This window comes from Sarcophilus harrisii, chromosome 5 (genome assembly GCF_902635505.1).
Source record: "Sarcophilus harrisii chromosome 5, mSarHar1.11, whole genome shotgun sequence".
NCBI classification, from domain to species: Eukaryota; Metazoa; Chordata; class Mammalia; order Dasyuromorphia; family Dasyuridae; genus Sarcophilus; species Sarcophilus harrisii.
The window spans coordinates 162,968,055-162,981,442 of record NC_045430.1 but is presented as its reverse complement, the minus strand read 5'-3'; the positions used below and the strand labels follow the sequence as shown (position 1 = coordinate 162,981,442).

General features: G+C 31.6%; 1 protein-coding gene across 1 annotated transcript in view; it reads right to left on the bottom strand.

The window, feature by feature from the left end:
• The window catches only part of CAPZA2 (capping actin protein of muscle Z-line subunit alpha 2), a 33,262-nt gene that overhangs the window by 11,135 nt on the left and 8,739 nt on the right, over window positions 1–13,388 (bottom strand). The window contains exons 2-3 of the mRNA XM_003771543.4: window positions 6,697–6,760; window positions 4,403–4,454 (exon numbers count right to left, since the gene is read on the bottom strand). Of these exons, the coding sequence (XP_003771591.1) occupies window positions 4,403–4,454; window positions 6,697–6,760 (116 nt within the window). The remainder of the gene's footprint in view (window positions 1–4,402; window positions 4,455–6,696; window positions 6,761–13,388) is intronic.

Below are 13,388 nucleotides of genomic sequence, written 5' to 3'. Positions count from 1 at the left end.
TATTCCATATAACTGAAAATAATTGTAAATGATGACAACTAATAAAACATACATCCGGTCAACAACAACAACAAAAGCTACTGAAGTTTAGTCTCTTTTACCAAATCCAGTTTTTGTTATCTACTTTCAAGGATGTAAGAGGGGTTCAACGGAGAATATGTGGGGGATAGATAGTTTATATGCTATTTATATGCTATGGTGCAAACAAATTTATCAATTTAAAAAATCCTCTTGCTATTACTTCAATTGCATAAGTTAAATTAAATCACATATCTCAGTACTAAATCTTATGTGATATCAACAAATCTTGGTTCTACCAACTGTCATATCAAAAACAACAAAACAATCCACGAACTTCTATTCCTCACAATTGCTAGTAAAAGGTTGATGAGTAGACCTTGAAAATAATACCAAAGAAGGATGTTTAGGGTTCAATAAACCTAAACACTCTGAATTCTGGGGGGGGTAAGAACTCACTATGTAATGAAAAATATGACAGTAATTTTGTTTAGAGGAACAATTCACATGAAGTATATAAAAAGACACATAAACAAATTAGAACATCAAGGAAGAAATTACTTTTTGGCTCTGAAGTAGCTAGGTTCCATAAAGGTGAGTTTCTTAAACTGTGATTTGCAACCCATATGGGGTCTCATAACTATGGGGGTTCTGAAATTATGATTTATCATTAAATGTTTGATTTGTATGTATACATATATACTTATATATTCAGGGTCATGTAAAAATTTCTCACGTAAAATGGGAGTGAAGAATGGAAAAAGTTCAAGAACCCCCACCACAAAGGACAGAACAATGAACCACCATCCCAATATCTGAGTTCAAATGAAGCCTCGGATGCTTCCTAGCTGTATGACCTGCAATTTACTTTATATCTTTGCTTCAGTTTTCCTCCATTGTAAAATGGAGTATAAGCTGCAAAAAATAATAGCATCTACTTCCAAGAGTTCTTGTGAATGTCAAATGAGATATTTTTACAGTACTTTAGCACAATGCTTAAGACACAATAGGTGCTAAATAAAAGTTTATTTCCTTCCCTTCTTCAACTATAGATGTGGAAGAGTTCATGATCAAACAGGGAATACAGAAAATAAATAAGGCACTGATTCAAATTTACAAAAATAAAAGATATTCTCCAATTGATGAATTGTCAAAGAATACGAATAGGTAGTTCTCAAGGAAAGAAATCTAAATTATCTATAGTCAACAACCATTTATGCTGGAGATGCAAGGAAACAAAATACAATCCCTGCTCTTTCAAGGAATTCAGTCTAATGGGACAACATATAAAATATCCATGGATAAATTGAAGATAATCAACTAGTATTAAAAGGCATCTGGAAAAGATTTTTGTGGTAAGATTTCAACAGGGACCTGAAAGAAGTTAGGGACAGCAGAAGGAGCTGATAAGGAAGAAAATAATTTCAGGCATCAAGATGGTCAGATGTAGTGTTTTGTTCAAAAAACAGCAAAGGAGGTCACTGTTACGGATCACAGAATGAAGTGAAGTAAAACAAATTACACAGTAACAACAACACTGTATAAAAATGAACTTGTTATACAAATTTGTTACAATGGTTTATTATTATTGTTTCAAGGGAAGAAAGTAATTGCTGAAAAAAATAATTTTTTAAAAGAAATTAATGCTACTGCAAATAGCTAAATGGATGCTCGCTGACTAAGGGAATAGTTTAACATGTGGGTAACTTGCACCATTAAAAAAGACAAAAATACACGTTTAGAAAAACCTAGCAGGGCTTTTATAATAGCCACACAACAAAACAAACAGAATCAAGAGAACAATTTACATGACAACAATAATATGAAAAAAAAAAATGTTAAAATACTTTAGGACTCGGATCAAGTCAGTGCTCAAACATGGTTTTTTGAGGCCTGACTGATGAAGCACATCTGTTTATTTTAGCTGAGATAAACAATAGGTAATGAATGAAACATAAATTTATAGACCACAAACCACTATGTTCAAGTGTTTTGTTCAAATGTACTTATTTTTGCAAAGAACAGCCCCTCAGAGGGATGGAGTATTATTACTGAGAAGTAGCTTAAGATAAAAAAGGGCATTCATAAAACACTGAAAAAAAGTAGTGTATGTACACACCCACAGACATATATGTATAAAATGCTGCAGCATACTATATGACGTTAGTTTAAAAACTTTTTATTTTTATAACTTTCACCTCCAAATCTGTAACCTGCCATCCAAAAAGCCATCTCTTTTAAGCAGGAATATAAAAAAAGAGGGGGAAAAACAATTCAGTAAAAATAACCACATCAACCACTCCATACTTCTTCCAAGAAGTATTCTCATACTGTTCCTTCAGAGCCAAGTCTATGCTAAAAATTTATTTTCAAATGCTCAATTAAAATTTTCTTTTGTTCTTTCCGTTCACACTGTTGTAATTACTGTGTATATTGTTGTACTGGTACTGTTCATTCGATTCTTCCAATGCTTATCTGTTGTCATTCATAATTGCTTAGAGTGTAATATTAGTTATAACATTCACAAGTCACAATAAGTTTACCTATTCCCCAATTGATGGCATCTACTTAGTTTCTGCTACTACAAAAAGAATTACTTACAAATATTTAGATGTATATGGAGCTTTCTTTTTGTCAATGATCTTGGAATGGACCAATTCAAGCTTCACAATAGTGCACATCAGTGTGCCTATCATTCCAGAACTACTTCACCATTGACTTTCCATTGGTTGACATTTTTAAACCTCAAGAATTGCTTTGACTTGCAATAATTTTGGAGACTTTAACATGGCTGTTAGAATCTTAGAATTCCTTCACTAATTATTTAATGGTTCTTGATCTTTCACATTTGCATTAATGTGATGTATAAATACAAACATCCACCTTTTCAGACTTTCAGACAAATCCCCCCGCCCCCCAATTTATCCTTTCTTATGTTACCAGTGTGGATTTTTATTTCTTCAAAGATATGGTATTTCATGGAATAAAGATTATTTTATTTTCTATGATTACCTCTATCTCCTGTTTTGTTAAGGGTAATCTTTAAGTATGAAAAACATCAGATCTAATTGTCTTCTAATCTTTTTTTTTTCTCCCCTATGGTATGATTTAAATATTCAGGGCTGGGTAATTATTTTGAACTTATTGTGAAATATAGTATAAGTATCTGTTATACTAACTTTCTTGTTTTCCCAGCAGTTCTTGACAAATATTAACATCAAATAATTCATTTTTTCTCCTTGTTAATTAAGTTCATTTGTTCCAATTTGTCCTTATCTACTTTACTCCAGTCATCTAAGTTTTTTACTTTTTTCAATACCAATTAATTTTAATAACAAAAATATTCACATTATGATTATATTCCAGAAATGCACACATGAAAAACCTACAAGATGTACATTCTAGAAAAAACACATGAAAATAAATTACTTTTATAGTAACATTTGATATGACAGCATTATGAAAGCAAAGGATCACAAAACTTATTACATATTATGTACACACATTCTTTCCCTTCCTCATCCCTTTTTCCCCTCTTCCCTCTCTCCTCCTCTGTCTCAAATCACTAGGGAAATAAAACAAGGCAACTTCTAAAAGACTACTTAATCTCCATTTATAACTTTTATAACTGTGTGGCTTTGATAGAATGCTTCCTGAAATTCAGACTAAGTATGAATCACCAAATATTATCTATAAAGGTATCTATGACATATCCTTAACATGATTTTTTTTTTCAAAATCTCAATCTGTAACAAGATAGTTTAACATAGTAATCCTTAACCTTTTCTACTTTTCATTTCTCCAAAATCTTTATAAAGAATGACAGCTAGGGATACTGACAGTTGTTATTAAGGGAGTGAAGTTGGCAACTTTTATGGTTATTTCTATAATTTACACCTTCTTCCTTGCTAGAAATGCTCTTGAGCCTTGAAAAGGAAAACATGGCAGTGGTTGGTTGTTTTATGTCAGATTTTTGAAATGATCTTTAGATTTACTAGTCTTGGCTACTTAAAAAAAAAAAAAAAAAAAAAGGGCATGGAGTTAATGGGAAGGAATGTCAATGTTGTGAGGCAAAATATTTAGGTGACTTTCCCAAAACTATAAAAATAAGGTTAACTTACACTTCCAATATCATTAATGTTGGAAAGAAATTATGACTCTAGGCGGTACATATAATATAAAATGAAAGAATGGGGGAAGTTTTTTTTACTTTTATCAGTGACTCAAAGTTCCAATTCATTTAGGTCTCGTCAAAAGACACCAAATCACAAAGTATGAAAGCAATTATTCTGTTCAATGAATTGTGAATACAAGCAATATTTAAAATATTTTTATTTCTATGTATTTTTACATACGGCAAGTGTAATATTTATTCAGTACTTACTGAGCTGCTCCTTCCCTGAGAAGATTATCATTATTAAGCAATAATCGAACATCTAGAAAAAAAATTTATTAAGAGTATCTTATTATGTGTACATTTGAAAAGTCTACCAAGATTATATCTAATCACACAAAACAATGAAAGCAGATTTTGTTGTTTCCACCCCATAAAGAAACTTATCAGAAGAGTGTCAGGAAAAAAGGCAAAATAAATTAACATATAGTTTATACTCAGAACAGAATTGCAAGGAGATAGAAAAGGAATGTAATGTATTCCCCAAGAATTAGACAAATAAAGACAGAGACAGCAGAAAGATGATGAAACTAGAGGAAACACTTTAAAGTACTCTACTATTTAATGTAGCATCAGTTTAATAAATAGCCACTCTACAGAAAAGTGATAAAGACAAGCAAAAAGCTTTTCATTAGCTGCAAGCACTCCTTTCCCACCTTTGGAATATTATAATCATGCTACATGTGCATTTAATCAATCTGTTTTTGTATAATTGTTCTACTTTGCTGTCGTGATTTTGGCAATGGACGTAAGATATTAAGAGTGCTATCATCAAAAAGTAAGTCATTTAATATTTCTGCTATCAAACATCATTATGGTTTATAAACTAAACATGTTTGAACTCACTCTCTCCCTAAACTATTTTCTACCTTCTCTCTTTGTGACATGGCCAGTGCTGTAGGATAGGCCCTCATGAATGGGCTACTATAGCCTACTGCCTGCCTCCAATACATCCAGTCACTAAAATGATTTTCCTAATGTCAATTGCATCCAGAGAGAGAGAGAGAGAGAGAGAGAGAGAGAGAGGGAGGGAGGGAGGGAGAGCTATGGAGACTGAATGTGAATTGAAGCATAATATTTTCATTTTTTGGTCAGTTTTTCTCTCATGGTTTTCCCCCCTTTGCTCCGATTTTTCTTGCACAATATGACCAATATGGAACTACATTTAAAAGTATTGCACATATTTAATCTATATAAGATTGCTTGCTGTCTTGGGGAGGGGAAAAAATACTAATAGCAGTAAAAATTAGAACACAAAGTTTTACAAAAACGCTGAAAACTATCTTTACATACTATTTGATTCAATGACATTAATCTCCTGGCTCTCAAGATAGATCAAAACATAAACTTGGAAGTCAACAACATTGTCAAAACTCCTATATCTAAAGCCTCAAAGAAAAAGATGAATTGGTCTTAGGCCATGGAAGAGCTCAAAAAAAAATTTTTTTTAAACTAAGTAAGAGAGGTAGAGGAAAAATAGGGAAGAAAATTGTGAGTGATGCAAGAAAATCATGAAAAAACTCAACAGCTTGGTAAAGGGGACACACACAACTTTAACACCCTGAAAAACAGAACAGGCCAAATGGTAAAGCACAAAAATCCAATGAAGAAAAGAATGCCTTGATAAGTGGAATGGGCCCAATAGAAAAGTACAAAAATTCACTCAAGAAAAGAACTCTTTATTTATTTTTTTCTATGTTCTTTTAAAGTTTTATTAATTGTGCTTTTTTTTCATTCATACTTATACAATTATCTTGCTACTCACAAGAAAAAATCAGAGCGAAAAGTAAAAAGAAAAAGAAAAAGAAAAAAAAGAAGAAATAAAAACCAAGCAAACCACATCAAAAAGAGTGAAAATGTTAGGTTGTGATTCACCCTCAGTTCCCATAGTCCTCTTTACTGGGTATAAATGGCTCTCATCATCACAAGATCACTGAAACTGGTCTGAATCATCTCACTGTTAGAAAGAGCCATGTCTATCAGAACTGATCATTGTATAATCTTGCTGTTGCAAGTGTTGAAGTATATAATGATCTCCTGGTTCTGCTCATTTCACTTAGCATCAGCTCATGTAACTCTCTCCAGGCCTCTCTGAAATTATCCTGCTGATCATTTAAAAATAGAATTGGCCCATGGAAAACACAAAAGCTTACTGAAGAAATTAGTTCCTTAAAAATTAGAAGAGGCTCATCCAATCAGTGACCAGATAATTATCTTTTTCATCCACCACAATGCATGATGCTAATTTATTAGCTCCTAAGGATACAATTACATTATGTTTTAATTTAGGAACCATACACTAACAAAATCATGATTTACAGATTTAGTGTTAAAAGAGACCTTAAAGATGATTTAATCCAAGCCCTTGATTTTAAAGACAAATATATAGACTCAGAGAATGGAAATTAACTGGTCAGATTGGAATTTGAACTGAAGTCTTCCAAAGCTAAATCCAGTGTGTATTCCATTGTGATAAACAGTAAGATAGTAATTAAAACACTCACCATTAAATACCTCATTAAATTCTCCTGGGGGAGCATGGATGATGAATTTTGCTGCTATGCGCACCTGAAATTAAAATGAAAATATTAATATTTTAGCACATGAAAATGAATAACTATTTGAAAGTAAGCAAAATATACTATGAGCAAGACTTAAAAACTTGAGCTATTGAAAATAGCATTAAAATCTTCTAATGTTAGTAGAAAAATTCATTCTGAATTCCATTTTAACAATAAATATTGATTAAAATGTAAAACTTCAACATCAAATATGCCATATGGAAGTTGGATGCTAAAAGCTGTGTAATAATCAAAATTCATTCTCACCAACATTTTTAAATATTTTAAAATATCTTGAGTATAACGCAAATGTGAAATTTTTATGAATATATATATATATGTTATTTATGCATATGAAAGAAGCAAATCTTTTTAACCCAAGGAAAAGACTCCTGATTCAGCAATTAAAGGGTATGTCACAAAGAAGTAGAAAACTAAACAGGAAGAAATTATATATATATATATGTAAATAGGCATACAAGGTACAAATGATGCTAGAGCAGCAACTGAAAGGTTTCAGCCACAAAATAAATGATAGGGAAAACAGCATTAATACAAAAAATGAAGCACATTTCAGGCAAGAATAGACTTAATAGTTATATTAAATAGGCATCAAACATTCATGTTAATTATTAAAATAATCAAGAATATTACTTTTGAAATGTTCATAGAAAATATTCACCTTGATGTACCTTAAAGTTTGTATTTTTATTAAAATGTTTTGATCTAAAAGTCCATTTTTAACCTGAGCATTTTCAGTAATGGGTCACAATTATGATTTGTGTATTTATAAAGGCAAGAAGTCAAAAGAAGGCAAACAAACAACCCTCCATTAACCAGTGCATGGACTTTTCTGGTTCATTTGTAGGAACCTATTATGCTTGTGGAAGTAATTTTTATTGCAAGATTATAAGTAGCATAGTCTATGTAAATTAATAAAGGCAAAAAAAAAAATAAAGTAACCCAAAGATAACTAAAATAAAATATTCTTTGGAAAGCCAGTGTAATTTTAAGATGATAGCTATTTATATTTCCAACAAAAATAGAGAAGTGAGAAACACAAGAATCACAACAGCATTGAATTTTCAGTTTAAAAAACAGTCAAATACCAAACTCCATCTGAAATTTCAACGTATTACCTGTAACTTTGAAATTTGGATTCTGATTAACAATCACTTAAAGAACCTACTATGCCTTGTAGGTCATCCTAACTCCAAGTTCAGCACTCTACTCTAGCTGTTCTATACAATACCAACAATTACTGTTGCTTTCTAAAAAGAGATAAGCAGCTATGCAGAATTCTTAAATTCTCCATCAAGAGAATGGAAATAGCAATTCAAATTGTTTTCAAGTATGATAATATTCCCTTCCTTTTCACTACTTGTTCTTTTTGGTATCAAGACATATTTCAGAAATGTCATCTAATTCATTTTTATTCATAAGTTTTAAAAAGATAATTTGGTGGCTATCATTCTATCTATTCATACCACAACCAACACTGGAGACTAAAAAGTGAGCTGATATTCTAAGTTTAGGCTAGACCATGATCTAAAGGAGACTGCTTCTGAAAATTCTCTCTGCTAATATATTAATTAATATCTATTCCCTTAAACATAGATCTGTACACAGTTCCCTATTTTTACACACATATTGCTGTTACATCATGGCTCAAGTTCATATAGTTAATTGATACCTTAGTTTTTTTTAGTTTCATTAAAAACTTTATAACATAAAAATGACTTCTATCACGTCTTTCATGTACACAAAATTGTTAAGGAATGTTTAAGATATTTTAAATTGAATTTATGATCAGTTCTCAACTAAAAGTGAATTCCTAAATGTTCTCCCTCATAGTGTGTCATTGTTAAATGTTATACCCTATATATTCAATGAAGATTTACTACTTACAGTATAAATTCGATTTATTAAAATGCTTACAGAATGAGATATTTAATTTAATTTAATTTTAAAACTGAATATACCAAAAATCTTTTGCTTTAATCTTTACTGAAAAATCTTAACTAAAATAGGTCAAATTCTTGTTTTTTAAAAAGTAAAATACAGGTAATAAAAATTTAACAACCATCAATTACTTTCAGCAGCTTTCAAAGTGTGATCCAAGGATCCCTTAAGGCATCCCCAAGAACCTTTTCCAGGAGGCCCACAATATCAAAACTGTTTACGTAATAGTAACAAATTACCTGCCTATTAAAATGTGACTCCCTTTTCCAACTATATATCTATGTAGGCAAGCTTTCTTTCATATATTTCAACTAAAAAGATATCACAACAGATTTTATGTAGAAGTAGAAAAGCGAAATGAGGTATTTTTTTTTTATCATGCCACAAGACTTAAGGAAATTTGCAAAAATAAGTAAAACTACTATTCTTCTAATTTTTTTTTGTTTAATTTTGGAAATTTTTTTCATTAAAATGTTATTTATGTTAACATGTAGTGCATTTATTATTTTTAATGAATTGATAAAACTTTTTGAAAATTAATAATTTATTAATAATTTACTTAGCTCTATACAACATAGTAAAATTATTTCACTGTAAGTTTTATGTGATCTAAAAGCCATAATATGAATTAACATTTTTACCTGCCATTAAAAACAGTTTTAATTATAACAGATGCTTACTTGTACTATTAATTGTAGAGGGCTGAAACTCTGAAAAGCTGTACTTGAATCTGAGACAGCAGAGCACTTAAGGTAAATTACCTATTCGATGAGATAATGGTTCTATATACATATAGTTAGATGTGATGGTAATGTGATGGTACTTCTCACCATAGATACTTGCTGAATGTGTGGTGGTGAGGTAATCGTAGGCAAGGATTGGAGGCTGAGGGAGAGAGAATAGAGTCACTCTGCCACAGGACCAGGAGGAGAGAGATTTCAGGCTCTGGACTCCAGAGTCCAGGATTCATCTTTAGCAAGTCGTGTGGCAACTTGCCTGCCTCCTTCACCTCTCCCCCTAAAGACCAAGGACTTTGATTGATCCTGAAGCCCTCAGGCTTCAGGGCTGAGCCCGGCCATTATATTAATAATAATCCAAGGCAAACCTATGTGAATCATTTAGCTTAGTGATTCCCAACTAAGGGCTCTTCTCCAAGTCACCCTCCTCCTCCCTTTATTTCTCTTCACCCCCCCAAGTGGGGGGTGCAAGTGGCTTAAGATAGGTAGATACTCTTTGGTCTTATACTTTTATCTCCAGTGCTAACATAAATAGCACAGTACTTGGCATGAATCATCTTTTCCTTGTTAAGTTCATCAATGGGCATTTTATAGTACAGCTACTACATGGGAAGAAGGAAGGAACTTAAAAGTTTGACATTAAAAAAAAGGTACTCAACAATCAAAAAAGATTGGCTTACTTAATGTTAAACAAAGGCAAAAACATTAAGTTGGTTGAATTCATGTTTTTAATTGTAGCAAATGTGAATTTCAACTTTTTATTGAACTTCAACACACACACACAAGACACACACGAGGAAAAAAAAATGGATTAGAAAAACATCATACAATTTCCTATTTCTGACACTTTGTGATCTGACAAACATTTCTTAGTGACTTCTGATACTGTAAAGATGTTTCTAATCTTTGGTCTACATATAAAGTCAGAATCAAGGTTCAAAGAGAATGGTTCAGGGTATATTGAAATTTGCAATTTAAGAATGCATAATGCAAATATATTTTGTGATTATTTTCCATAATTTTAAAGAAATTAAAGTTTTTAAAATATAAGTTATTTGAAATTATCATTTTTTTTGTTGTTTTAGTCTTTTTATTCAGAGACTTTTTAGCTTCTAAATTTTCATCTATCCAATTAATAAAAATATTTTTCAAAAAAAGCTGCTAGGAGCAGCTATTAATATTTTTGTGCTGAGCAATTTACATCCATAAGAGCTTTGGGAGATTAAAAAAAAAACACATTTGTGAAAATTTATGTTAAAATGGGAACAACCAAAAGGAATACTTAGATTTCATGTTATAAATAAGTTTTCACAAGTATCTATCAGTGAAGTGACACTTTTATTAGGCTCAAGAATATATTCACAAGTACATTATTTATATCATTGCTTTTAACAGTGTTAAATATTTATGAAATATAATAAAAACACAGGAGAACTTATATTGCCCAACATTCTACACAGCAAATTCCTGAAGGGCAATTAAAGACAACTATAAAATGGACATATATATATATGTATATTAGTATCCCATGGCAACTATGATGTAGTAGAAAGAGTACTGAATTTCAGAATTATAAATCTGTGATCCAAGTAAATCATCTTTAAAATGGAGATGGCAATATATACTATCTCACAGAGGTCGAGAGGATGAAGAAAGATAACAAATATCATATAAACTATTATCAGTTACTGTATTTATCACCCATTCTTACCTATATAATTCACCTACCATAAGGATATTCACTCTCTCACTCACCTACCCATGTATTTTCTCCATATTCTTTTCCTAGTCTTCTTATCTTTTCTTCCTTTCTACTTTCAATGGACCTCTCCTCTCCTGATTGCTTCTTCTTTTTCACTTATTTTTTTTCTTCCTCTTCCTCATTTTTTCTTTCTCCTGCAGGTTTATTTCTACCACAATAGCAAGATATGATCTATTAATATAAGAAATGAGTACACATATACATGTACTATATAAGAAAGTATATATATATATATATATATATATATATATATATATATATATATATATATATATATATAAAAGATAGGATACACTGAGACTTTTAAAAACCCTTAGAATATAATTTCTGTGCTTTCTCCAAGGGCTTTTAATTTGAGGTCTAATCACACCCCAAAGGGGCCCATATGTATCTCCAAAGGTTCCATAAACTTGGATGAGACTTGAGTAGACTTTAATATTTCCTTCCCTTAAGAATTTTTCAGGAATTATTCTGATTCCACAGGAGTCAAAGACAAGAAAAGCTATTAACAACCTTTTTTATTAATCAACTGATTCAAGTATTCTCCCTTTTTAAATAGATCCAAAGAACTGACTAGAGAAACTGAGTTACTAATTATTTAAGTATGAATATCAACTTTAAAATTCAAAATTATTTTCTCAGTTTTCTACATGAAATAAAAAAAAATTGAATAAAGCTTTGATGGTATTTTACAATTAAACAACAGACATGAAACATTGGAACTCAAATTAGATTTGCTAAATTTGTAGAGAAAAGTTCCAAAGGTTTTTTTTTTTTTTTAATCCACTAGAAAAAGATCCACTTCCCAACTTTACAGCCAGCCATAGTGAGCCAGTTCCCCGACATTCATCTTCTCTCTGGAACAACATAACGCAGAAGACTGAATTAGCTACACAAAGTGTCTTTGAGGGGAAGGATTTAGAAAGGACAATAAGGAAACGTTCAGAAGGCAGCTGGAAAGGTACAGAGGAGAGACAGGCAGCTGTGTATTGGACTTTGAAATATCTGATTCACACAGCCCTAGGTTTTGATTATTATCCTGTTTTATTGCTGCGATAACCAGCACTCTTCAAGACTATCTTGAGGTTTCACTAACCATCCAGCTGTCAAGGGTATATATGATCTCTTGAACTATGGTGAATTTTATAACACCTTTCAATAAATAATTTATATACTCACTGGGGCAGATTCTATTCAGCAAAGAAGAAAGAGAACTAGTATTTATTATGTGACAGGAACTGTGCTAAGTACTTCACAAATATATTATCTCATTTTATCCTTACAACAACTTGATGAGATAGATGCTATTTTATTTTTAGGAAAGACAGAATGAATTGGGGGCAACTGCAAACTCACACCCTAAAGACAACATTAGAAATACATTTTATGGGAGGGTACATAGGGACAGGAAAAATCAGGAAGACCTGGGTTCATCTATGGTTTCAGGCACTTAATATGTCCTTATCATTTGTTTACCTTGGAATCAACTAGGTGGCTCAGTGGATATAGCACTGAACTTGGAGTCAAGAAGAACTGAGCTCAAATCCTGACCTTACATACTTATTAGTTGTGTGACCCTGGGCAGTCACTTAGTCTATGCCTTAATCTACTGGAATAGGAAATGGCAAATCATTCCAGTATCTTTTCCAAGAAAAGCTCATGGACAAGATGGGCCATAGGGGTCAGAATACTTAGGTTAAGAGAGGATCTGAACCAGAGTATTACCCTTTTGAATGGAGAGAAGGTAATTAACTAGATATAATAGGTGAAAAAAATGAGGAAGTGTATGTCTTTGAAATTACAAACTAACAAGACAGGAAAGATGGGTTTGTTCAGAAGACTGGGAATATTCAGAAATGATGTTAAATATAACTCTCTTTTGAAGAATCAAAACTACAAGTCACTCAAGGTATCAATGCAAACACTCATCCTGGTTTTAATCATTTGTCATTCAGATGTATAAAAGACTTTATCTAGGATGTATATGTCCAGAAAAGAGTGTGATTGTCACAGAGCAATATCCTGGAGGTGATAGGAAGCTGTGGGAGTTTTTTATTCTCCAAAGTTCTTCATGACCTACCTTCTTTTTTATTCTTTTTCTACTTTACATTCTTTCTCTAATTTTTCAATGCAGTAACAGTCAACTCTACAATTCCTCAAACAAGACAGCTCAT